This window comes from Asterias rubens, chromosome 19, assembly GCF_902459465.1.
Source record: "Asterias rubens chromosome 19, eAstRub1.3, whole genome shotgun sequence".
Classification (NCBI taxonomy): domain Eukaryota; kingdom Metazoa; phylum Echinodermata; class Asteroidea; order Forcipulatida; family Asteriidae; genus Asterias; species Asterias rubens.
Genome location: NC_047080.1, coordinates 9994093 through 10021177, shown reverse-complemented (window position 1 = coordinate 10021177; position 27085 = coordinate 9994093). Strand labels below are relative to the sequence as shown.

Here is a 27085-nt window from a genome sequence, read left to right as displayed (position 1 = left end):
CATTAAAAGTGCGTATTTGTGTACCTTGATTCTTTTTGAAAATTGGCATGCAGGAAACGATAAATTTGGAAACAACGCTACAAAGCGTCCAATAGTTATCCATACTGGACGGGTCTACCCAATGTTCATTTTTAAGAATTGAAAGCAGTCTATACATACATGTACATGGCAAGACAAAGGAGGTCACGTGAGGTGGGTTCCACCAATTATTAGGGATCTGCGTTTTGAAAATTTGTTTGTAGTATCCCTCAAATCAAATCACACTATTTATTGTGATTTGATTGTTTGTGGTGTCTATAGCCATCTTTTTTCCTTTTCCCTATAATGTGGTTGGACAATTTGACCGCAGCAAACAACCGCTGGGTAAAAACCGCCCACCAAACTTCCTTCCTAAAAGCGTGGACAATTTCCCCTTAAAACCAACATAACGACCACATTATTTGCAATCAGTGTAGACAAAGTTAAAATATAGATTACTTTACCATGGGTAGTGCACCGTATCAATACCTCTCGTCACTAACCCATGGTATGGATGTACTGAAAACCAACGCTGCTTGGCTCACTAACAGTGATCGCTCTGTCCGCACTCTTCTTAAAACCTTTCAGGCTTGTGTGCTTCATTTTTAAAAGGGCACCAAGGCATTTTCTCTTTGGTAAAGGGCACTCTATGAGGAAATTGTGAATTTCTACTGGAGCATTTCAAGGGCACCTAGGCAATGACCAGGGGACATGGAGGCAATCGCCTTTGTTGCCTCCGTGCAGAATCAGGGCCCAATTTCATGGCTCTGCTTACCATAAGCACGGAATCGGCGATACCAGAAGCAGGAAATTCTGTGCTTACGGCAAGCGTATTTCACGGGTTAGCAGCGAAATTTTGACTTCTGCGCGTGCGTACTCCACGTTACAAGGCATTCTACGCTTACAAGGCTAGCGCAGAAATTTGGCGCTTGCATGTAAGCGGGGAATCGTGATCGTAAGCACAGAATTCGGCGGTAAGCAGAGCCATGAAATTGGGCCCAGGCCTGACCTTTCAATGCTTGTAGGATGCTCTCCGGGACCGTATACATGTAGCATGCCCCGTGTTCAAATGAATCGCGTTATTGCATGGTAACCCTAAACTGCATTATGTACAGTAAGACCTATCTCTTTCAAGATAAAAAAAAAAATGAGAAGGAACAAATTGGAACAGATTTGATGGGTCTCTTAACAGCATGATCTGCGTAGTCTGTAACACAGAATAGATCAACCACAGGACTAATTAACATATCCAAATATTTATAGATCTTTCAAAGTAACACTTCCAGGGGTTAGGATCGACCAAGGCAGTCTGGGAAAGAACACAAAATGCCGAACAAGCTTATAAACATCTGTAAATGAGGTTGAACTGACATAAACAAACTTTCTCAGATTTTGTTAACCTCAGTTATCCTAGCATAAATTTTATAAACATCCTTGAAAAAAACACAGAGATTCATTGGGAACTTCCGTGTGCTATAATCAATTAAACACTGATATGTGTACGCGTACTTGAAGAACGTTGGTTTCTCTTAACAAGACATGAAACCACAATAAGAGGAAATGACTAATTATTAATTGTCTTTCTTCCTCTAAGATAAGTTTTGTATTCCACATTGAAACTACTGTTTCGCATTGAGTTTCAAACATATCATGAATTTAGTATGTGTGCAGAACATAAAACGGACTGTACAATTGTATAGGTTTTTAGATTGTACAATGTATAGACGATGTGACCTATGTTTGCATTCAAACCGCCCTCTTTTGACAATACACTATTACGTCATGTTTGGCCGGGCACTGAGTTGCGTAGTCATAGTAAGATTGCGTACACTTTCTAGCTGGCTGCAAAAAACAAAAGGTTTTGCCCGGCGGTATGCGCGCGAATCATGTTATGGTTTTCGTGTGACGTCAGAGGTCACATCGTCTATACGTAGAATGTTGTACAACTACCATTGTGTAGAATGCAGAGATGCCACATTCAGAGACCAGCTAGGCGTGAGATTTATCAAAACCTGGGGTCGTAATTAAGTGTATTTTCATGGTAGTCAGCAGGGCTAGTAACCAAGAATTTATAGTAGCCCTGATGAGATTTTGGTAGCCCGAAAGACACATTATGTATGTCTCGTGTCACGGCTCAAACTTCACAATACACCATAGCACAGCTCTTTATTGTTTGTAATGATGATTTTTGCATTATTTTTTTCCACTAGCCCGTCGGGCTATCAAACTGGAAAAACGAGTTAGCCCGGCTGTAAATCTGGTAGTCCCGGGCTAGCGGGCTAGTGGTAATTACGACCCCTGAAAACTCACAACCAACAAGTACAGGTTTACATTAGAGCAATCTTTCACTGTAATTAGGGTAGGGTGTCCAACTTTGCTTTAGTGTAAGTTAAAAAAAACTGAGTGTCCTACTTTTCCACTCACATTACATTTACACTGAAGTAAATGAAAGGTACAACAGGGTGTCCACAAGGCACCCAGACACCCCTCTGGCTAACAATATGGCTTATTGAATGATAGCGAAAATGAAAGTAGGAGATACAAATATCAAAGTGATGGTTCCCTGTATAAAAGTGATGGTTCCTTTGACAAATTTAAAACAAGTTGTAGAGTTTTATTGACATTTTGTTGGGTTTTACTCGATACCACAAACAGAGCATCTTCACCAATCCATGCAGAAACATACCTCAAATTTAAAATCAGTGGTTTCATTTTTGGGCGGTTTCCGCCCGATGGTTATCGGCCGAGGAAGCCTTGGCTTCGGAAGTCTCGGTCTACTAGGAGTTTTCACTGGCGTTTCCACTGGAGTTTCTTCGATAACTTCAGGCGGTGGTGATGGATCAAGTAGGATACTAGGAGTTTTCACTGGAGTTTCTTCGATAACTTCAGGCGGTGGTGATGGATCGTCTTCGGCTCCTTCATCCACGATTGACGTCTCAGGTTTCTCTTCCTGATTCGACATTATCCAACAACGGAAAATCTTATCCGGTAAAGTGGAAACGTCCAAACAAACCTCGAGTATTACTAACTTTTTCCAACTTTCGATACTCTTATCCAGGAAAAGCGAACTTACAGAGTACAGACAAACGTTGAGTTACTAACTTATTACAACTTGGGAGAATCTTTTCCAGGAAAGGCGAACTAACAGACAAGCGTTGAGTTTTACTAACTTTTTCTAACTTTGGAGAACCTTTTCCAGGAAAAGCGAATGTATAGACAAATGCCAAGTGTTCACTTTAGCAACTGTTTAATTGTCCTGTTAATCCAGCGAAACTCTGCTTTATTCCACAAAATCTTACGGCGACAGCGAAGACTTTACAATACTTAAGGTGTAGACTGTGGGACGTCTGACCGGCAAATCACAAGACTCAACACACCCACAATGTAGTCTCTATAGACTGACTAAAAAAAGTGAGGGTTCACCAGTAGACCCTTATGAGGAGCGTTACCATGAAGCGGTGGAAATCGCCAATTAGGAGTCTTCGTGATTAGATAAAAATACACTCCACTGAACTTTCTTTTATAAGTGCATGAATTAGGGACCATTCACAATTATCAACATTTTCACATTCAAAATACATTTTGTTTTGAACACTTTTAGTGTTAGGGGTGAGGGGGTATTGAAAAAATGTACGGTTTATTCGCTTGTGATATTGTAAACGACCCCTTACCAGCCCCTAACACTGTTCACTACAAACAAGATTACTACCTTGTTAATGATAACATACCTTTAACATAGTGTAGATAAGCATGGTGGTTGTTTGTATGGGGGGATGGGAAATTAATTATGCACACAGATAGATATGCCCCGCCCACTTTAATCCCCTATGATTTCTTTTAATACACATGAGGTTTTATTATTCAAATCATAGAGTAAGGACAGCTTACTCTATGTTCAAATGAAAAGCAGAAGATTGCTGGACTTGACCAGTCCTGAGTGAAACACCCAAAAGTTAAAATTACTGCCCTCTGGCTAGACAAATCAGACAGAGTTTAAAGGCACTGGACACTATTGGTAACTACTCAAGCATTAAATAACTACTCAAGCATAACAATTACTTGGTTAAGAGCAGCAGGGAGCTGCTGAAAGTATAAACAAACTTGTGAGAAACGGCTCCCTCTGAAGTAACGTAGTTTTTTAGCAAGAAGTAATTCTTACTTAAATGTTCAATCTTGATGAAAGCATTCAGGCCTGAAGGGTCGGGCATCTGCAAGCAAACACATTTATGTAGCAAGGGTGTTTTTTCTTTTGTTATTTTCTTGCAACTTCTCTGACCAATTGAGCCCAAATTGTCACAGATAATTGTATGCATACAATGTTGGGATGCACCAGGTGAGAATACTGGTCTTCGACAATTACCACAGGTGTCCAGTGTCTTTAAGAGCAAACCAAGTCCGCATTTTCCAGACAGTTAAGACACACCAAACTGATTTCCTCTCCAGAGATTTAAACAACTTCCTCTTATCTTGAGGTAAAAAACACAGAATTAGAAACTTCAGGATGTAAAACATTACTAATATTGATTGACATTGATGTAAATATTGTGGGTGTGGCTTGAGTTATCTATCAGCGTCTTGGAGTCTTCCTTGGGTCAAGGTTCAATCAACATTGCATAGCAACCACAGTTGGGGTGACTCAGTGTCAGATACAGTGGAAAGCATGCATTATGAGGATATAAAGATCAAAAATGATTTATGGATCTACAACTGAAAAATCATGTTTATGACCCTTGACCTACATTAAGTCATGCATTAAATGTATTTCATGTACAGACCAATTTAAAAATGTATACAAAATATCAAAATAAGTTGCTTAGCTCCTAAACACCATGTTCAAGAAGGTGCTCTCTACTCCCAAATATAGCATTTTCATTCTTAAACAAATGTTAAGAAGCGTTATTTGCTATCAAAATCCATTGACAATGCTGATCACTACACTCCATTTTAGTTCCCTTGTTCCGCATCATGGGCATGGGCATGTGTGCAGGAGAGAGTTCCAACGGCGCAATTAAATATTCACTATGTAAAGATTAAAGTACATGTATAGGGATTTCCTCTGAGAGGAATGTAAAAGTCCAAAAAGGAAAGGGAAATAAAGTCCAAAATCCATTAAAAGGTCAAATAAACTTCTTTATGCGGAAATCTTTCCTTTCTTTTGTTTTTACTATAAATTATTTAATACAAAAATACTCAACCATTTAGCTGCTTAGTGTTTTGTTATGTAGCTGTCATTACTTCATTTTATTTTAGAGAACCACTGTTCATGAACAAACTGTGTCTTACCAGATTATTAACTGTAAGTTGTAACCTTATAATTAATTTAGGTTGAAAAAAGGTTAATCATATCATGTCCCTTTCAATCTGTTGTCGATCAGTCATATATTGTCAATGTACTCAAGCCCGGTTCATACTTGCTGCGAATGCGAAGCGAATTTGACGTGAACTTGACATCACACCCTCCTTTCTCGCTGCGATTATTCGCAAGGGAGTAGAGCAGAGTTCAACTGCTGCGAAATGTTCGTTGCGAATTTGTGACATCAAGATTCGCTTCGCATTCGCATTCGCAGGAAGTATGAACCGGGCTTAAGGCCTGTCCTTCTCTTGGATGACACCCCCATTCAGGGCTGTATGCTTCGTTTTTGAAAGGGCAAGGGCACCAAGGCATTTTCTCTTTGGCAAAGGGCACCCTATGAGGAAATTGTAAACTTCTACAGGAGCATTTCAAGGGCACCAAGGCAATGGCAAGGGGCAGTGGAGGCAATCGCCTCCGTTGCCTCCGTGAAGTATCAGGCCTGCCCATTCCTACAGTACATGTATTCAATATTTGACTCAACATAAAACATGTGTATAACTCACTGGATTAGTTACATGTAGTCTATTACTTAGGTTTAGTTTATCACATTGTAAGTTGTATTTTTCTCTGTATTAATAGCGCCATGGAGCATTGTTTTCGATGGATATGGCGCTAGTAATAAATTTTTACTATTATTATTATTTTTGATAGTATATATTATTATTAAAATGTTGTTGTATAAAAGGAAATAAAACAAACAAACTAACAAACAAACAATCAAACAGACTTAACTGACACTGTATTCCTGTTATTTAACTGTAATTTAACTGTAGTTTAAGTTTATAAAAAGTTAACAATGTCGACTGTCGTCGATCCTTCAATCGAATCAATCATAGATTGTCAATAAATGTCATTTTTGTTAGACAGCTCTTCTTACGCAGTCAGATCGACACAGTCACAGCAGTGGGAAGGTAGTCTCACTCTCAGTCTCAGAAGTCTGTCACTCAATTTGAATTTGATGCTAATAAAACAACAACTAGACGTCAAATTTCAAAACATGAAGCTTTCATCAACATAAAATATCTCTAAACTCATAAGAGTAATATGAAATGGGCACACATCCTGCAAATTAAAGACCGGAACTGGTATTGTCCGGATATCGGGCAGTTACTCTAATTAAAATGTCATTTTGCTCTGTGTGTGGTGAAATGGCCGTGGCATGGATCAATTTTATCAGCACGCCCAGTATCCATCCAAAAAACTCACCCATAACTCCTCTCCCCAATTCATTTTTTGTGACGGTCCAAGCTGCAGCTAATATTTCCCGTTCATGTAACTGACAACAGAATAATAGGCGTTACATCGGTGTCCTAAAAATCAGTCTTTTTCACGGCATAAAAATATGTCAACATTACATTTCCAGTTTCTCGTCGAGCATCTTTTCCGCTGGTTGGTATTATTTTACACTCCCATCCGATTTCGTGTGTGGTGGAGCTCATTGGTACTCTGATAGCAAAATGAACACAAAAGCTGACTAGAGTTACCAGCGAAGAATGACTCTAGGCGTATCGTTCCCACATTTAATTTGTGATTGCGTTTTAATGATGCTACAGACACCTGGAAACAAGTGTGAGTTTTCAATTTAATTCATCATCAATGAATGGGCGTGGGATGAAAAGCGAATCATGCGTTTGGAATTTCTGATTTTATTTTCGATAAAAAATGATTTTGAAGGTTTATCCTGGTTGTGAAATATGTAAACGGAAACCTTTCAATATTTAACCAATAGCTAGTTCTGGAGTATATTTCAACTCATGGCCAAGACTCAAAGTTGTCAGTGACAGTGTTACAATTGAAGATTGTATCAAAAAAGGGTGCCTTAGTTTTACCAATCATAATATTATTCAAAGGATTCTGTTATTTGACATGTTTTTAGCCAAAACTGTCATTCCCACCCGCCGTCATCATTTAAGCCCCCCCCCCCGCCCATCCCACCATCCACCCCTCATGATAAAATAATGTAAACTTTTGTTTATCTGTTGAAAAACTTGTTCTTTTGCTTTGGCTAAAATTAGCTTCTCCCGTGTAAGAAAAATGTGAAGAGCGAAACCTTGCTTTAACTCTCAACTATTTTCCCACATAGGCCTCTTCGTGATTAACACACAAAACCCGTAATTTGGAGAGGGAAAACACATCAGATGAAAAGCAAAACAAAATAAATAGGCTAACGGACAAATCTTGCTTTGGCGGGGAAGAGGGTAGACCTGTTTACCAGCCACAATTCTATAAAGTTTACATTTGATGAAAGATTACTCTCGGGCCTGAAAGGTTTGTTAAAACAAATTAATTTGGGAGGGAGGGGAGTGTTTTGGAGCTTCTTTATTTTTTTCTGAAAGACCTGTTTTGTTTTATGGTTCATTTTATTGTATCAACTTACCACAAAGTTTCTTGAGCGTTTTGATATTGCGGAAATTGTTTTTGCCGTGCTGTTCTTGTAAAAGAAGCCCGAAGCGCCCTGCCCACAAACAGAAACGTAACTTATCTTCTTCGGCATGAGCATACACCTAGTCTTGATTCAAGTCCCATTCTCGTGTGAGAGGTCCCTAAGCATAGTACACCCAAACCAACTTACTATAAAACAACACGTAGCATACACAGTACAGTGCGCGCTCGCCGTCAAAATGGGGTCCCGGTTTTGGAATGCAGAGAAATCACAAAACAGTAGTTTCCTGGGGATGGCACGGGATTGGGACTTGAGTCAAGTCTAAAGCATACCCCGCCGTAAACTCACCCACCCGCCTTTGAAGTTTTTGTTTCATTCGATGTTCGATCCCAGAAACAGCGCCCCCACTCACTCAACGACCGCCATGCGCGCCGTGCACTAAACCCTTGTACAATTACTATTATTTTGTCAGTTGTCCCTTCCAATTCGCCCACTAATAACCCAATCAAGCAAACATTGCAAATTAATGTTTATCCCAAAAAAACTCAAAATATTTAGAATTCTGACAGCTTTTTACAGTCAGGGAACATTATCCCTTCAATTTGATTTGGTGAGTCCGCATCCGCATGCATATGCAGGTTGATCTCCCATCGTCTAAAAAAAAGGCTTACCCACAAATACCTAGTGTGTGTATAATTTCCAAACGTTTTGTTTGTTTGGGGGGGGGGTCCTTACACCCAGGCATGGCTCTCAAGCTTATAGTCAGTCGACAGGGCAAACGAAATGTTTACTATAACCATGGAGGAATAACAAAAAAAAATTGATAATAAGGCCGTCTTCCATTAGATAATGTTTCTTTTCTATGATTACTGGTGTGCTCCTTTATGGGTTTGTGTTGTTTTTCTCCCATTTCATGATAAGGTTTCATTTCTCATGTTGCGTAACCAAACTACCAGTCTGCTTATTGATACAATAATAAAAGTCCATTTATTTTATAGTGAATTAATTGTACTATGATAACTAGCGAGACACAGAAGGCATTCCACTTTGGAATAAAAAGCGCTTGGCAACAAAACAAATGGCCACCAGTACAGTGTCATAACGTGTTGTCCCCCCGTCCCCTCATTCGGTATAACCTGGGCCCAATATTATTTCATAAAGTTGTCACGCAGAAAAATTCTGCTTAGCAAATTCATTTGTTAAGACAAAGTAGTGGGGTAGGCCTAACACATTCCCATCGATGGTTTAGCTGGTGCCAACATTTATGTTTGGTCAGCAAGAGTTTTCCGTGTTAAGCAACCTGCAGCATGCTTTGTGCATGAAATATTGGGCCCTACCTAGCCTGGGCTGAAGGTTTGCTGATGGGAGATTCTGTCCCCCGGAGATTTTTGTCCCCAAAATCGGCGCCGAACTGTGTATAAATTTCTTCTGATGGCGCCTTTTTTTGAACAATCCCTCAGCCCATGTTAAAAACCAATATGGGGGACAGAATATCCGGCGGACAGATTTCAATTGCCTTGGACACCTGTCCTGCAAAGTAGCTCTATTCCGGTTCCCTTGGCAGCCTTTTAAAAGTGCGCCCTCTGTTGGTGTATGAAAAACGTTTCCGCCCCCTTTCTCTTATGACGTACATGCTCTATTTATATTGTCCACTCACAGTTCGGTTAACATGAATGGTCGAGCCGATCAAATACTAAAGACTGTTTCTATTGGCCAAACTAAGTATGACGCATAAATTTGCCGGGAAATTATCCCGTGCCATAGGAATCGCATGTGGTGTGATTTTTCAATGCGACGTCGAAATCTCGCGCGGATGCGGTGTTTGAATATGAATGGACGCAGACAGATGTAGTTGTGTGCACGTTGGATACTGCCGACAAAATCTCGGAAGAAAACCACAATCCGTAAGTGAAAGTTTCTTGTCTAAAATATCAACTGATTTCAGAGAGTGTTTGTTATTTTCCTTGTTGATAAGAAGGGATGAATATTGGGCCCGATTATTGTGTATAATGTGTTTTTATACTTATAGGATGTGAAATGCTGTCTTTCGCAAGAGCATGCAAGAGGTACAAAATGACAATGTACATTGTATTTGTACACACATTCAGACACATGTACATGTATGATGTACATACAAATGTACATTATATCGAGGCATACAGTACATGTACAGTAGTTAGTACATGATGTGACAGTAACACACTAACTAGTGTTTGTGCGAGTTGCACTGTTGGTGCTTCTGCTGTCACTGCAGTGTCACTGTCTGTGTGTATGTCATGTGTGTGCCCATCTCAGTTTGTCACAATCATCAATGTTGTTTCCGAGGATCCAAAAAGGACATTGTATCTGCACAGATTATTCTGTTGCATATTCTGTCTGCAAAGTGCAAGAATAAGATCATCAAGACAGCATAATTATCGCAAATAGCAAAATATCAAGAGAGGGCGCTGTTGAACCCACATAAAGATATAGGCCATGCGTGCGCACGTCGTGCATGACAACATACACCACAGTAGCAAATGCCCCATCTGTCTACCCATGCATGATGCATTGGGATAACTTTCCGTATGGCGCCACCACTTTTTCACTCATTTTTACAAAAAGGGATATATCAATCAGGTAAATTAGATACTATTATTATTTTATTTCGAATGAAAAAGTGGTGGCGCCATACGGAAACCTTTCCATGCATTGCGGTTCTGAATTGCGATTTATTAAACATTTTCGATCAGCAGAGCTAGATTCTTATTAATTTTATAAACTTAGACTTTTTTACCTTTGCCACTTTGTGCCTGGACACTTCGTACCTTCGAGACACTTCGTACCGTAATTAAATTGGTCGACCATGGGCAGGGTACGAAGTGACCATCAGCTAAATCACTTTGTACACTCTGCCGCGTCACCTCGTACCTTCGGTAAAATGTGTATTCCTCAATAATTTAATGTTCATTGAGATAAACATTAATAATACATAATGAATTATAATTTTTGTTTGAATATGTGAATGTCATTTTTAATGTGAAATTAATATTTTGTATTTAGTTAATTACCGCCAAGGACAACATCTTCCGCCAAACAGTCAAACAATCACGCAATCGTCAAAATGGCTCCTTGGTCACAACAAAATAGTAACAGTTGTTTAATTTGCTTTTATTTCATAATCATCCGATCACAAAGCATAAAATAATCATAATAATGCAGAAATCCCGAATTAGTACGAAGGTATGAAGTGTCTCGTGAGAAGGTAAGAAGTGTCTCGTGAGAAGGTAAGAAGTGACTCTTGAGAAGGTACGAAGTGTCTTATAAGAAGGTACGAAGTGTCCAAAGTCACTGCGTACCTTGAAAAGGTACGAAGTGTCCAGGGTACGAAGTGGCAAAGGTACGAAGTGTCCTGACACCGTTCAAAACAGAGCATATGTCGTGTTGTTATTCAGCTACTTGCTTGTCAAAGCCTGCTCAGCATAACCATGTATTATAACAAAACAAGGGTTTTTTTCTTTAAAAATTAAAGAAAATTACTGAAATAAAAACTAAAAAGAAGAGGGAGTCAGTGTAGTCCTCTGTTTGAAATGTAGATAGGACTTGTGATGAACAAATGTTTGATCAGGGTATTTCCAGACAAGATCTGAATTGTTAACAAATTTGTAAGTTTTTGAACTGAAGGGTAATTTTCAGTGGAGTAATGACAGAAAAGAGAAAAAAAAGTTTTAATAGATACACAATAAAAAAACACCAGTCATTGACTGTCACTGCGCATTTGTCAGACATTTTCCAAGCAACAACAACTCTCAGTCAGCGTTAGAATGAGAGAATAAACGACCCTGCACTTGCTTACTTGACCTTTTACGATTGTTCGTTTTAATTATTCGACCTTGCCTGGGGGTACGGTCTGCAGTTAGTTTCAGTCATAGACTTAACCCCAGTTTGACCTCATGGTTCACATGCATTAAATATTACAACAAGCACAATGCCATGTCTGGGTACATATCTAGGTGTACATTTTTACTGTGGTGTTGTGGAGACTGTTGAATACAAGACTAGTACTGTAGACGAGACTAAATTAATTTTTTAATACTGTTTGATGAAAACCCTAGAAATCTTCAATCGTCTTGATGTGCAGTTACTGAGTTTAAATTTTGACTCCACAAAATGGCCTACCGTGTTCGTTCGCAAAGTAAAAGGAAAACCACACGATTTCGAGGCATATTTGCGTTGATCGTTATAGTTTTCTCAGGCCTGTATGCTTCGTTTTTTTAAGGGCAAGGGCACCAAGGCATTTTCTCTTTGGCAAAGGGCACCCTATGAGGAAATTGTAAATTTTTACTGAATCATTTTAAGGGCACCAAGGCAATGGCAAGGGTCAACGGTTGCCTCCATTGCCTCCGTGAAGTATCAGGCCTGATTTCCAGTATTTTGTTGCTGTGTGTTTTTGGTGTTTTTAAAGTCTGAATGAGTTAAATGAATAACTAAATAGACCAACTCGCCCAATCCAAGACACTGTGTCCCTTTAAAGGCGGGAACTGGGCCCCCTGCTGCCTGTTGTCCTGTGGAGTTGGCATGGGGTAGCCTGGCAGGACAATGTACGTGTGCTGTGTCACGTAGGATAGCCATGGTAAGCAGTCATGGTCGGTAGCCATGGTCTGCTGGATCAGTACAATGAACTGGGATCTCAACTCGTCCTGTCGAGCAGTGAGTTCACGACCCTCCCGTGGGTTGACCTTTTCTATAAAAGGGTCATGTTGACATAATAGAATTTGCAGTCATGTACACAAACACTTTGATCTGGTCCTAGCAACAGACAAAATACAATCAACACTGTTTTGTCATTGTGTTAAATGCCCTCAGAAATATTTATGAGACATGTTAACCTTGTTTATCTGTTATGTCTGACAGTTTTATTTTGTAAACAATCAAATAAAGCAATTGATTCTTTGTTCAGTTTTAAAAGATAACCAGACTTTAAAAAGGATCTACTTTGGTCTACTTTTGGATTAATAATTACAAAGTTATGTTTTTTGTTTTGACACTTGTTTATATTCTGGAATGTGAGCTGAATTGAAAACAATTTCTTTTGAGGAGGGGAGTAAGCTCAAAGATGGGTTGAATTTCATTGGGACAAATTCAACGCACGAGAAAAAAACTCACCCCAAATCTTGCAGTCTGAGAAAGGGTATACCAGACCACAAGAATGTATAAAGCCTAGCGATTGCAAATGTGATACAAAATCTGATGTCAGTTGACTTCTAAGCTCAACTCCTGCGGAAACATTCACTGGGGTAATGGCCATGTGATGTCAAAAATTGTATCACTTTTGCATTTGCAGGAAGTACGACTCTGGTTAGGCTCGAATCAGCAGAGCATTTCTCTTCAATAGCCTACATGAAAAAGAAAATAACAAAAAGGACAAGCATGATAGAGTGCTGTTACACAGGGTACCACAGCGCTTTTACAAGAAACAGTACAATATGAAAATAAAGAACGGCACTAATAATGGCAATACAGTTGGTCCATAGCAATCAATCATTGAACAGGAAGCTTTTCTTTTGCTTAAAGCCATTGGACACTTTCGGAACTGAAAAGAAATAAAAGTTCACAGATAACTTACAGGGTTTCAGGCCTGTATGCTTCGTTTTTGAAGGGGCAAGGACACCAAGGCATTTTCTCTTTGGCAAAGGGCACCCTATGAGGAAATTGTAAATTTTTACTGGAGCATTTCGAGGGCACCAAGGCAATGGCCAGGGGAAACGGAGGCAATCGCCTCCGTTTCCTCCGTGAAGTATCAGGCCTGGGGTTTACAGAAGGTACTGGTGAAAGACTTCTCTTGAAATAATATTCCATGAAATGCTTTACTTTTTGAGAAAACATTAAAACAATATCAATTCTCGATATATCCAGATTTACGGACTTATTTTAAACACATGTCATGACACGGCGAAACGTGCAGAAACAAGGATGGGTTTTCCCGTTATTTTCTCCCGACTTCGATGACTGATTGAGCCTAAATTTTCACAAGTTTGTTATTTTATTATAAGTTGTGATACACAAAGTGTGGGCCTTGGACAATACTGTTTTCCGAAAGTGTCCAACGGCTTTAATGTTTCTATTCTCATTTCCTTAAAACAAAAAACTTGGCTAGGGTAAAACATGTCAAGCCATTAACAGTCTTTTTTGCTTATATAATAGCTCCTTTGGTTGGTTTTTACAGTTGGCAACAGCTATACATTTTTCTTGTTATTGCAACTTGCCATGCTGTCAGACAGTACATGTAATTTAGGCCTACTTTCTAGTAGTTCCTTGATGTGTGTTGTTTGTCAAGGCTGCAAAAAAGTAAACAGATGATCATAACAAGGGACACCTTTGTTGTATTGTCTGGTTCTAAATAGGTCTAGGGTACTAGACTGTTTACTGATGGGTTTAAAGCAATGTAATGTTACATAACGGCAGCCATTAAGCTATTGGTGTGGAATCTATAGCAGGCTGGAAACAACAGAGGTTTTGGGGCAAAGAGTAGAGGGGATAACCATAGAGAAGGGGGGTAACCAATAACAATAGCCAACAGCATTATTTAGGGTGCTCTCCAGGTTTTTTTTCTTCAAAACTGGGGGTTATCTGGACCCAGAATTTGTTGTATGTTTGGCTGACGCTCGGTGATTTGAAACAAGGTCTTCTTCACAATGTTTTCAACTTGGTGTTTATCTTGGTTTTCAAAGCCTTACAAGGGGGGGGGGGGTGGTATTGGTTTTCTCTCTTGATGTTCGTTGTAGGGGAAAAAATAACTATATTCAAGTAATTTATTGAAACTTTGTGCTTATCAGCGAAAGGGGTATCAGATTTTATCTTCAAGTAGGCGCTAATCCTCCAATCAGATTGCCAGAATGGAGTGGCGATAAAAACCTATATTGCACGGCTAATATCAGTACCATGCGTATTGTGTGTTCTATGTCACGCGACAAGTTTGCTTGAAGATAAATACGTTATCACACGCGCGCTCGTGGAAATACGGAAAATATAGCGCGTCTGCGTCCCATATCCAACCTCGACCTTCAGCCTCGTTGGATATGGGCACAGAAGCGCTATATTTTTCCGTATTCCACTCGCGCTTGTGTGATAACTTGTAGTGTGTATTGGGCCGAGACCCTAGCTTGTGCATGGGGGAGAAACATCGGTTAGCAGGCCTTGAACTTTGATCTTGAAGGGGGCACGGCAATTTTCCTCTGGTTAGGGGCGCCCTGTGAGGAAAAACATAAGTTTGTATTTTGACTTTGCAAAGGGCACCACAGCAATAAGCACAGGGCACCAGGGCAATTGCTCTGGGTGCCGTGGGTTATTTCGAGGCCTGGATTTGGAATCCAGGGGCAGAGGGAACGAACAGGGAGGGTAGGTGACTAGGGCAAGGGGGTTTGATGATAGGCACAGAGACCTTATTGATTTTACAATGTACCGTATGTACGTGATCCTCAAGTTATAACAACCAGCATCTTTGTAATTCAATAAAACAAAATGACGGTCGTTTTAGAAATGTTGGTTGACTAGGGTCGTTTGGAAGTGGGTATTTTGAAATAAACTCATGAAACAGCAAAACCCTTACGGTATGGATGGTCTTTTTGTTTTATGGGTGACATATTGCGACTAGTTTGTTAGCAAATTTCCTATCCTTCTATCCATTTTTTTTCTTTCCGGATAACCATAGAACAAGAAGAAATCAGACGGCTGAGGCCATTTAAATTCTAGCCCTTAGGCCTGCCTAGTTGTATGGGTTTTTAATGAGCGTCAATTGCTGCATAAATTATGTGAACTTTCACATTGTAAATTAAAGGGTGTCGGTACCTTTTGTAGTTCAAGTAATTGGCCATGACATTAATCCCTACTCACTGTGGATGAAGATATGTAAAATAATTTACCTGTAGAAGTTTCAGCTTCATTAGTCTTCAAGGTTTTTGAGAAAAAAAAGAAAGTGACAATCACAGTGCAATGTTTTCGGAAGAGTCACGTAAATCCGTTGACTTGTAATGCTAAAATAATTTCCGTCTCACTATAAAGGCAAAAATTATTTTTGTGGCATTGTTTTACCCATTTCTAAAAAAAAAACTACAGCGCCACAGCAATTAATACACTATACACGTATTTGTTAAGGGAAGCCTTCTACCATCATTATCTTTAAACTGTGTAAGTTAAATGTAAAATTAATTTGTAATGTATCAAAAGACAAAGTACCCAAACCCCTTAATGACATAGCATTGGTGCGTTAATATACAATGTCATCTGCGATGACATTTTACAATGTCGCTAGTACTCAGTGTGCTAGTACTACTATAGTACAACATCCTTGTTCATTGGTGTCCCTGGCCTGTGTGGATACAGCTGCTGGTGTATGGCCACCACTGGTGTAGTCCGTAATGATATAAACCGGGAACGGCGAATCGGTCAAGACCATCGAGGAGCGGACAATCTTCTCTGGAGATTAGACATGTTGTTATCACCATTGTTGAGGAATTCATTTCCTAAAGGAGTTTTTTATTATCGGAGGTCACTGGGTAGATTAGGAAACGGAATGTAATTTATGTGAGTGAGTGTACCATTGTATTAAAAATAGTAATAATAATACGAGACATTTCAGTTGGGCCCTGTTCTAAATCACATGAGCCTATTTATTGCTTATACTAAATGTTTGTAATTAAATCTGTGTTTTTAAAATGTAATGTTTTTGTTTTTCTATAAGTATCAAATTTGAATCTTTTTAGTGCACACAGGGAATTTTTTTTTCACTTTTTACTTGTAATCTGTGATGAAATAAATAAATTGAATTGAACTGAATTGAATTGAATGTATTCTGCCATACAAGAAATATGTATATATGAACAATTCTACACAGGACAGGGCTGACACTTCATTGGGGCAACGAAGGTGATTGCCTCCATGCCCTTGAAATGCTTTATGTAGAAATGTACACTCTCCTCATAGGGTGCCCTTTACCAAGGAGAAAATGCCTTGGTGCCCCAAGTGTCTTTTCAAAAACAAAGCATGCAGGGCTGCCTTGTAAGGTTACAACAAAAATAAAACATTATAGCAGTATTTTGATGAGTTAAATTTTGGGATTTTTTTCTCGTTAACAGATCTTCAGCTCAGAATGGAACATAGTTAACCTTCACTCAAGTCACTGCTGTCTCTCAGCACCAACGGATTCCATCTCAACAACTCCAGAACGCCTTCATCATCATCATCATCCGAAACTTCTTGATACAGTTGTCTCAAGGCTCAGGTCTTAAACCCTACACCTTAATCATGTTGTCTGGACATAACAACTTCCACAGTAAGTACTTTTCAAATTCATGTTTGTATTGTTACAGTGGCTTGAGAGGATTTTTGTGTCAATTTCAGTTTGGTTATTACAGTGCTTGACAGGAGTCTAGAAGCTACTCTGGCATGTATGCTTCGCTCTTGAAAGGACAGGGGCACCAACGCATTTCTCCTTGGTAAAGGGCACCTACCTTAAGAGGAAATTTCTATGGTAGCGTTGCAATGGCACCATGGCAATTACCAGGGGGCATGGAGGCAATTGCATCCATAGCCTCAGTGGAGTATGATCAGGCCTGGCTACTAGAACTAAAAGTGTCTATAGCCGTCTAATTATGAATGCAGACTTTGTGGAAGCAGAATTCTGAATACTCCTTTAATTGGCAGCCATCTTTGTTAGTTTTACAGCAGTTAGAAGATCCAAATTGTGATCAGCTGTTGTCCTGATGGCATGGGCGACGTCTTGTAGTCTGTCTCTCTCTTTCAAAAGAGATGAACTTGCTGAGACGTTGGACTGAAGCTGATCCTCTGAACATTATGCCCTCCTCTCCGGAAAACCTGACCCCCCCTCTCCCATAAATGTTCATTAGTCAAGAATATTTCTGGTCCAGTGAAAGTTCTGTGCTATAGTATAGGTTTTGCCTTGCATTACAAATGAGCATCCACGGAGCAATGCTGTGTGCATGGGTGCATCATGTTTGTCATAAACATGACATTAGAGTGCAGTTATTTCCGATGTGACATGTCTTCTTCCATCACTCAAGACTCATATGAGGAGAGCTTGGATTTAGTGATTTTGTAATTTGGCCTGGGACATGGATGTACACTATGCATGGCCAGTGCACTGTGTGATGGCTGTCTCGTCGTGCACTTGGACATATTAAAATGTGTACATGCGTTATATGCGTGTGTGTAGGATGCTGTTCACATGCTAATCACATGTCCATAATGTACAATAGGATCGTATGGAGGTGTTGGAATAATTTGATCATGGCGGGTGTCCTTATACAGTGTACATGCTCAGACGTTTTTGCTTCGTTTTTGAAAGAGCAAGGGCACCAAGGCATTTTTCTCCTTGGTAAAGGGCACCCTATGAGGAAAGTGTAAGTTTCTACTGGAACATTACAAGGGCACCAAGGCAGGGCATGCAGGCAATTGCTTTTGTTGCCTCTGTGAAGTATCATGCCTGCTTGCTTCGTTTTTGAAATAGCAAGGGCACCAAGGCATTTTCTCCTTGGTAAAGGGCACCCTATGTGAGGAAATTGTAAGTTTCTACTGGAGCAGTTCAAGGGCACCAGGGCAGGGCATGCAGGCAATCGCTTTCGTTGCCTCTGTGAAGTATCATGCCTGCTTGCTTCGTTTTTGAAATAGCAAGGGCACCAAGGCATTTTCTCCTTGGTAAAGGGCGCCCTGGATGAGGAAATTGTAAATTTCTACTGGAACATTTCTAGGGCACCAACGCAATGACCAGGGGCATGGGGCCTCCGTGAAGTATCATGCCTGCTTGCTTCGTTTTTGAAAGGGCAAGGGCACCAAGGCATTTTCTCCTGAGGAAATGTTAAATGTCTACTGCAGCATGACGAGGGGGCATTGAGGCAATCGCCTTCATTGCCTTAGTGAAGTACCAGGCCTGCACATACAATGTCAGGGCTGTATGCTTCGTTTTTGAAAGGGCAAGGGCACCAAGGCATTTTCTTCTTGGTAAAGGGCACCCTATGATGAAATTGAAAATTTGTACTGGAGCATTTCAAGGGCACCAAGGCAATGACCAGGGGACACGGAGGCAATCGGCTTCGTTGCCTCCGTGAAGTATCAGGCCTGCAATGTACGTAGTATGTTAGTACAATGTACGATGGAAACTACAGGGCCTATACCAGATGTAGGTCGGCCCTTGCACCTAATAAAATATCCTACTTTTTTTCAAAAGACCAAATACCATGCCTGGGGTTAGTTGTTAACAATCGATGAGATTTTAACTAGGAATATGGAATAAATGCGCCTTTAGTGCATTTGTTTTTCATACTGCATTGTGCATTAAAATGAAAGTGTGTAGTGCAGCAAGCAATAAGCTTATTTTTTCTGTTATCGTCATAACACACTCAACTGAAAAGGCACGAAAACAATTCCAGAAATCTTTTTGTGGCAATAACATATTCAACAGAGGAAATGTGGACCAGTGGTTTTAATTTAAATAAATGATTTGGAAATCCGATTCGGTTGGAAAAGGGAATGCCCCCAGCGTCAGTCGTATTTATTTCGAAATTTCCTTAATCAGATGAAAAGTCCCATCATTGCAAATATAAAGCTCCTTTGATTTCCTATGCGCTACAATTCAATAACATTTGGATGAAAAAAAAACCTAGAAATAACTTTATATTAATCCTATAACATATTAAAGGCAGTGGACACTATTGGTAATCACTCAAAATAATTATTAGCGTAAATCTTTCTTAGTGACCAGTAATGGGGAGAGGTTGATGGTATAAAACATTGTGAGAAACGGCTCCCTCTGAAGTGCCATAGTTTTCGAGAGAGAAGTAATTTTCCACGAATTTGATTTCAAGACCTCAAGTTTAGAACTTGAGGTCTCGAAATCAACTATCTAAACGCACACAACTTCGTGTTGCAAGGGTTATTTTTCTTTCATTATTATCTCGAAAGTTCGATGACCGATTGAGCTAAAATTTTCACAGGTTTGTTATTTTATGCATATGTTAAGATACAACAAGTGAGAAGACTGGTCTTTGACAATTACCAATAGTGTCCACTGCCTTTAAAATAACAAACTTTCCGTGTGTAAAGGTTTCAAAGTGAATGTTTGTTATTCAAGTTTTATAATGATTGAAAGGTTGTTGTCGTTGTAAGTTTTTGTAGGGGTTTCCTTCTACATGCAATTAAAATCTGAGGTAGACTCCAGTAAAAAGGTATCCGAACAAGAAAGAAATGGGTTTTTTTAATAGCTGTTGTGCAGTGGTGTGTACAAATCGGGATTTGAGCAAATCTGATGTATTTTTCAATCGTTATCATTTCCATAATGTCTGTTGTACTTGAGGGTAGTTTGTCGTGAATTATCTGACAGTTTGTCCTTGGTTAATTATTTTCTAGAAGGTATTTTTGCAGTCCCTGGTTTTTCCGCATGGTTACTTCTGGATCTCCCCTAGGTGATATAATCAATAATGGCTTTGTTAGGTGGATGAAAAGCAATATCCATCATGGCTGCCTGGTGCTTTAATCCTCTGTTGTGTTGTTAATCTGTTCTGAAAAGAGAAAGTGTCCTGTCAAGTGACCATTTGGGATCCTGTTGACCACTGGGAAGACAATTGTTTGTTAGGGGCAGGAGGGCAGGGTTTGCCCTAGACTGGTCCCCTGTCTTTATCTGCCAATATAAAGAAAGGTACTTGTCTTTACCAGCCAAATGGTTTCATGGGATACAAAAGCTTCATTGGATACAATGATTTCAATGGATAACCATGCAGTGATGTAAGCTTTCCATGTTTTGATTGGTCCGAGGTCGTCACTTTCGGTCTTCTGCATGCAGCCTGTTCATTTTGTTGTGTACATCATGTGTTGTTGTTTCTCCGAGTAAAATAAATATGAGGTCAAAGGTCATTTGGCAACATCCGAACAGGCTGGCATCTGGCGTTGTTCATGAGCCTGGAAGTGTTACGTCAGATGTTCAGGCTAGGTTTGCCCTGTCCTTTTTTAGCTTTTCATTTCACATGTCAACCACAGTTTCCAAATTTTTATTCAGCAGCCTGATCAATGTTATAAAAACTTTTAACTTTTTTACTGGGTGTCAAGCATGTTCACTTACATTCCAATACACATGTTATGCAAGCCTGTATGCTTCATTTTAGAGCAGGGCGCCAAGGCACTTTCTCCTTGGTTAAGGGCACCATGTTGTAAATTTCTACTATAGAGCATTTCAAGGGCACACCAAGGTAGTGACCAGGGGGCATGGAGGCAATCACCTTCGTTGCCTCAAACCATGAAGTATAAGACTTGTAAATGACAGATAGAACAGGGTGTCCATTACAAAAAGACACACTGACACCCCTCAGGCTGTATTGTAGACGTGTTTAGTGCTATTCACACGACAGCAATTTGACTGGGGTCCCTTGCTTAATTTAAGCATGGGTGTAGAATGTAGCTATATGTTTGACAAGATTTTGCAAGAGAAGTTGTGGTCAGTAGAAATTTGTTTTGTCCTGTCGCATGAGGTACATTTGTCCTTTCACATGAGGTACATTTTGTACAATTTTACAACCATGCTACAAATTTAGCAAGGGACCATTGCTATAATTGTTCTGTGTGAAAAGCCCTAACCCTAAAGTCAGCCCTTCTACTGCGCTGGACACATTGTCCAACTCCTTTTCGAGGGCCGTGTAGCTTGCCCTATTATTGCATCAGCCTGGCTCAATAAGTCTGCAATAGGTATTAACAAAAAACAAAGACAAAAGATATACCTCTGCAGGAGACCAAATCGACCATTGAAAGGAGACAATGTACTCTCCTCACCTGATCAGGTATTGATCGTAAACTTTGATCCTGCTTTTGTTGGTTGATAACCGGGCCACCAAAACACCCTTTGTAACCTGGGCTGGGTATAGATGCACTTGAAATTACTCCGGTTTTTTTTTGGGGGGGGGGGGGGCTGTTAGCGGCACAGTGGGTTGCTTGAAAACAGTTTGATTTTTTTGATTTTTTTTTCTTATGGGCTGACAACAGTTTTAGGGAAACGTGGGGGGGGGGCAGATTCGTTGAAGACAACTTGTTACAATTCTTTCGAATTGGTTAATGTTAATGTTTAACAGTGTAGAGAGTGTTTCTCTCTTTGACTCGGGTCTAGTAAAAAGAATTTCTGGTACATGCAAAATGTTGAGCTACAATTGTACAGTAGTACAAAGTACTTGTAAGCCCTGCGATCTTGTGAATTTTCTCCCCAAATTCAAGCCCCGAGTATGAGGCCTCATATTGATAATGTCAATGTATTTTAGGCATTCAATTGAATAATATATTTAGGTTATGATGAGGATTTTTTTGTTTAAAAAGGGAAAACAAAAGGGTCAAATGTTTTTGTCTTCAATTTGAAACACAATCCAAGAAATCTATACTACTACTAGAGAGAAATAAAGTTGAGTGTGCTCCGAGATGAAATTTGAGTATTTGCCAACCCCTTAGTTTGATACAGTCTTTGGGAAACACAAAAGCCTTTGATAGTTACTATCATGATCCAGCTAGCGATGTAATACAAGCGCCGCTGCGTGACGTCTGGACTGATATAATCAGCCAGACAGATCCAGCTGCGGCTTAGCGTGATGTTACCTCACCATCTCTCTCTATCTGACGTAAACGACAGAAGAGATGTAAATTCCGAGAGGGAAGTACACCTTTGGTTTTTGGAACTGTTCGATAAGTTTAGTCCTACTTTGTGTGTATGTAAATGTAGATTACTCAATAAAAACTAAGCTGTGAAAATTTCATTTAGAAAGGTGGCCGCTCTTTTGAGATCTGGAGCGTTTTTGTCCAAACAAGAATAATCTCAAATTGGAATACAGAATCTGAGAAGTGTCTCAGATTCAAATTTTTGGGGGATAAAAACTTGTGAACAATTCATATCTTTCAAAAGGTAGGCGCATTTTTAAGATATCGCCAAAAAATGAGGAGCAGTATAAGGAAAAAAAAAAAATTCCGCTTCCTTTTTTGGGGCCGCATTCTTTTTTTAAACTATTTTTTTTGTCTTTCCTATTTTGTGTATGCTTTGTTTTTGAAAGGGCATGGGCACCAAGGCATTTTCTCCTTGGTAAAGGGCACCCTATGCGGAAATTGTAAATTTCTATTGTGAGCATTTAAAGGGCACCAAGGCAATGACCAGGGGGCATGGAGGCAATCGCAGGCCTTTAGCTTTGTTTTTTGAAAGGGCAAGGGCACCAAGGCATTTTCTCCTTGGTAAAGGGCACCCTATGCGGAAATTGTAAATTTCTATTGTGAACATTTAAAGGGCACCAAGGCAATGACCAGGGGGCATGGAGGCAATCGCCTTTAATGCCTCATTGAAGTTTCAGGCCTGCAGGTGTTCACATTCAGTAGACTAAAATATTGTTCGCCAAAAAAACTTGAACAAGGCTCCCGCACCCAGACAAAAATGTCAGACAGAGTTTGTAACCTTTGCGCTGACACAGTCTCTGTTGGCAACGCTTTGTATAAATGCCTAAACAATGGTGTGTCCACACTGTAGCCAAATACTTGTACAAGGGTGTGGGGTTTCAGTGTTGTTAGTCCATAGCTCCATAGGCCTAAAAGGTATTATAACACCCCTTACAAATATTCTGCCTTTTCATTGGTTTAGAGCGCGTCACATGATATGTCTTAGTTTTACTAGACGGCGGCCGTGTGCGTCGTTTGCCGTGTGATAGTGAATCATTTGCCGTGTGATAGTCCGATGACTATCACACGGCGTGCAGTACCTAGACGTCTTTTTACCGACCTCAAACCCAATCAGTTGTGTAGTTGCAACGCGCGTACGAACGTTACGTGTACGGAAATGATAAATAGTCTGTTGGGGGTGTTATAAAACAAATATTGACTGCTTTAACTCGTGCTATGGTTAAAACTACGACTCCCTCGGTGATCGCCGGACAGTTCCATTTTCCCGGGGATCACCTCGGGAGTCGTAGTTTTAACCATAGCACTCGAAGCAGTCAATATTTGTATATTCTTACACTTAATTACTCCATATAGTTAGGATATGAATTTAAAGGCACTGGACAGTGGACACTATTGTTAATTACTCAAAATAGTTGTTAGCATCAATTAAGCTTAGCATCAATACTTATTTGGTACTGAGCAATGGAGAGCTGTTGGCAGTATACAACATTGTTAACAATGGCTCCCTCTGAAGTATTACAATATTTTTTGAGAAAGAGACAATTTCTCACTCAAATATTCAAAGAAGCCTGAAGCCTTTTATTAGGCATATATAAAAGCGCACAAATTTCAGCAACAAGGGGTGTTTTTTCTTTCATTATTCTCTTGCAACTTCGATGACCAATTGAGTCTAAGTTTTCACAGGTTTGTTATTTTGTGCAATATGTTGGGATACAGCAAGTGAGAATACTGGTCTTTGACAATTACCGAAGGTGTCCAGTGTCTTTAAGTTCCAGGGAGCTTCCTATGGACACGCGAGCATTCGTTATTATTAATATTAATTGGGAATTTTATTTTCATCTATACTGATCAAAAAGACACTGGCAGTAAAAATACTGAATAAGATGGTCTCTAAATGTACAATATGGCCGATAAAAAGCAGTAATCGACAAAATGCACGTACGAAACAAACCCCAAAAGATAAAATGGGAAATGACCCAGAATTACACAAAAGGACAATCATATCTCTACAAAGATCAGTAAACTATTATTGCACAGAGATAAACATATAAAACTAGTTATAGCCAGGTCCCAGAGGAACACCAGGCAATTCATGACAGCAAACAAAACAAGGGCATCAATGACAGAAGCTATTGTTTGTTTAAAAGCGTAACCACAGATCGAATCGTGCTGGTCTTGAAATGGTTAGTACAACATTTTATAAATTGTGTGTCAATTTGGACAAACTGCAGGCGACATGCAAACAACTTTTTTTTTTAAAGTTTGACCTGAGATCAAGTTCACAAAAAGCATCAAGATTAAACTGGTGCACAATTGGGATCTTAAAACCAAGATAAGCAGTAAGTACAACACTTGCATAGGACCTAAATGCAGTTCATCATAGTTCCCAACCAGTCAGTCCCCCCCCCCTCTAGTTTTGAGAGGAAAAAAAAACCCCAGGGAGAACAAGTTCAGCAGAAACATATTCTTAATATCTGAACCAAAATATTAGACAACTTTGAAGAATTTTTGTACCTGTTTCTTACCTAATTATCCTTAAAGTTTTAAAGGAAGTTAACTCTCCTCCCCTTGAAAAATTGAAGATAAAATTAGATCTAAGAAAATGTTGAGAAAACCATACTATACTTAATTAGTGTCCCAAGAATGTTCTAAAAATATCCTGAGAATAGTTAGATAACATCTTGAGAAGTCTTAGAATGTCCATAGAATATCCATTGAATCATGTAATACCTGAAGATTAGTCTTAGAATATCCATCATAAATTATCCTTGGAATATTTAAAGGCAGTGGACACTATTGGTAATTACTCAAAATAATTATTAGCATAAAACCTTTATACTTGGTAATGAGTAATGGGGAGCTGTTGATAGTATAAAACACAGTGAGAAACGGCTCCCTCTGAAGTAACATAGTTGTTGAGAAAGAAGTAATTTTCCACGAATTTGATTGCGAGACCTCAGAATTAGATTTTGAGGTCTCGAATGAGGTAGCGCCATGGTCCTTTTAGTCGGTAAACAGTTTGCAACAGCTTATTCTATTTTCCCTAAAAGCTACTTATAAATTTGAAATGTTGATTGAACAGAATTTAAATATTTCGTAATAAGCTTTGAAATCCTTCGCTTGAATTATTGCCTAATTTTTTCCTCCTTAAGTGATGGACTTTGGACAATTGATTTAGACAACAGTCAGACTCAACGCATACCAATTTTTATCGCAGTGAACCATAATAAATTTGTAGGGAATTTTTCTCTGTTTGTTTTTTGTGATTTTTGGTAAACACATTTAGAGGCCCTTGAACTTGCTTAGACTACAACCAGATAAACTTTATCAGCTCAAATCATTTTGAAATAACTCGTACATTCCTTGACATTTATCCACATTCAAATACAAATGTATTGCAAAATGATTAATTTTGTTGTTTATTATATTTGGACAAAGTTCCATTGTTCAAAAATGTCATTGTTCTGTAGTTTTGGAAGAGCAGTAATCAATGTATGCGTTCATAATGCATTAATAATGCCTTCTTATTATTGCAAGATAGCCAATGTTAATTTAATTTTGGATTTTCTAGGTTGCTCTTGTGTCCTGGTTTTTGCATCAATGTTGTCCAAACAGTGTTTAATGTTTAGACTGGAATGGAAGCTTACAAAGTGTGGGTAGAAAACTATTTTGATTTTGCTACAAATGTTTTTGAAAGAACTGCTGGTTTACCAGAAACAAATCATTTACATGTTTTTTTAAGCCTAAGAGTAAGAACCCCTAAAACATCTTAAAATACTTTTCAGATTTGACAGGGCAGCCGTTCCTAAAACATCTCCAAATACTTTTCAGATTTGACAAGGGCAGTCGATCCTGCCTTGCTACTAAAACTCAAAACTGTCATCAGTTCTAAAGCACATGTTTATATTACATAAAGAAAATCAATGGACAACCACCCACCCCCCCCCCCCCCCCCCACCCCTGCACCTTTCTGGTCGGTAACCCATCCTCGGGCACCAACCATTAAATTAAACCCAATGCTATGTAATGGGAAAACAATCTCATCATCATTGGCCTCGAGTGCGGTTTAAACAAAATCCATCACCCTGGGGGTTAAGACAAAAACACAAGTATGTCTCAAGCGCTGATTTTCACGATAGAAATCCAGAGTAGACGGGGCAAATGCGCAAGTTGTGTGTTTGTCGGATATTGTTTTTAGGCTTGATTTGTAGTCCCCAATTTCAAGGTGCTGCTTAAAGTCACCTGGAAGTGGTATTTTTTCAAAATAAAGCTTTTGTCACTAATATATGTGTTTTGATGGGTGGAATGTGAATAAACAGTTAACTAAGGTTTTAAAAAATCAGTTCTTACATGTATGCTATTTACAAATTTAAGAGTAGACCCCGACCCGAGAGACGCTGTTCGTGACGTCAATCGAGGCAGACTTTGCCTGTAATGCGTAGAGTAAACACAATTGCAAAGTACATGTACGGACCAAGTCGTGAGTTTGTACGTTTCAAAAATGCCGACCAGGTGTATTGCTGCTGAATGCAGAAAAACACTTTTTGAAATGTACCAACTCACGACTTGGACGTACATGTACTTTGCACGTGTGTTTACTATACGCATTGCAGGCAAAGTCTGCCTCGATTGACGTCACAAAAGGGGTA

At 39.4% G+C, this 27085-nt stretch overlaps 2 protein-coding genes across 8 annotated transcripts in view; one reads left to right on the top strand and one right to left on the bottom strand.

The window, feature by feature from the left end:
• LOC117303233 (formin-binding protein 1-like) overlaps positions 1 to 6789 on the bottom strand; it is a 42218-nt gene extending 35429 nt beyond the window's left edge. For 5 of the 6 annotated variants that reach the window (XM_033787377.1, XM_033787380.1, XM_033787381.1 and 2 more), the window contains exon 1: positions 6578 to 6788. In XM_033787377.1, the coding sequence (XP_033643268.1) occupies positions 6578 to 6601 (24 nt within the window). In that variant the 5' untranslated portion in view covers positions 6602 to 6788. Of the gene's footprint in view, positions 1 to 6577 lie in introns of all 6 variants that reach the window. The other variant, XM_033787382.1, reaches the window with a different exon arrangement.
• A 2752-nt stretch (positions 6790 to 9541) lies between these two features.
• LOC117303054 (influenza virus NS1A-binding protein-like) overlaps positions 9542 to 27085 on the top strand; it is a 38576-nt gene continuing 21032 nt past the window's right edge. For both annotated transcript variants that reach the window (XM_033787108.1, XM_033787107.1), the window contains exons 1-2: positions 9542 to 9658; positions 16868 to 17064. In XM_033787108.1, the coding sequence (XP_033642999.1) occupies positions 17037 to 17064 (28 nt within the window). In that variant the 5' untranslated portion in view covers positions 9542 to 9658; positions 16868 to 17036. The remainder of the gene's footprint in view (positions 9659 to 16867; positions 17065 to 27085) is intronic.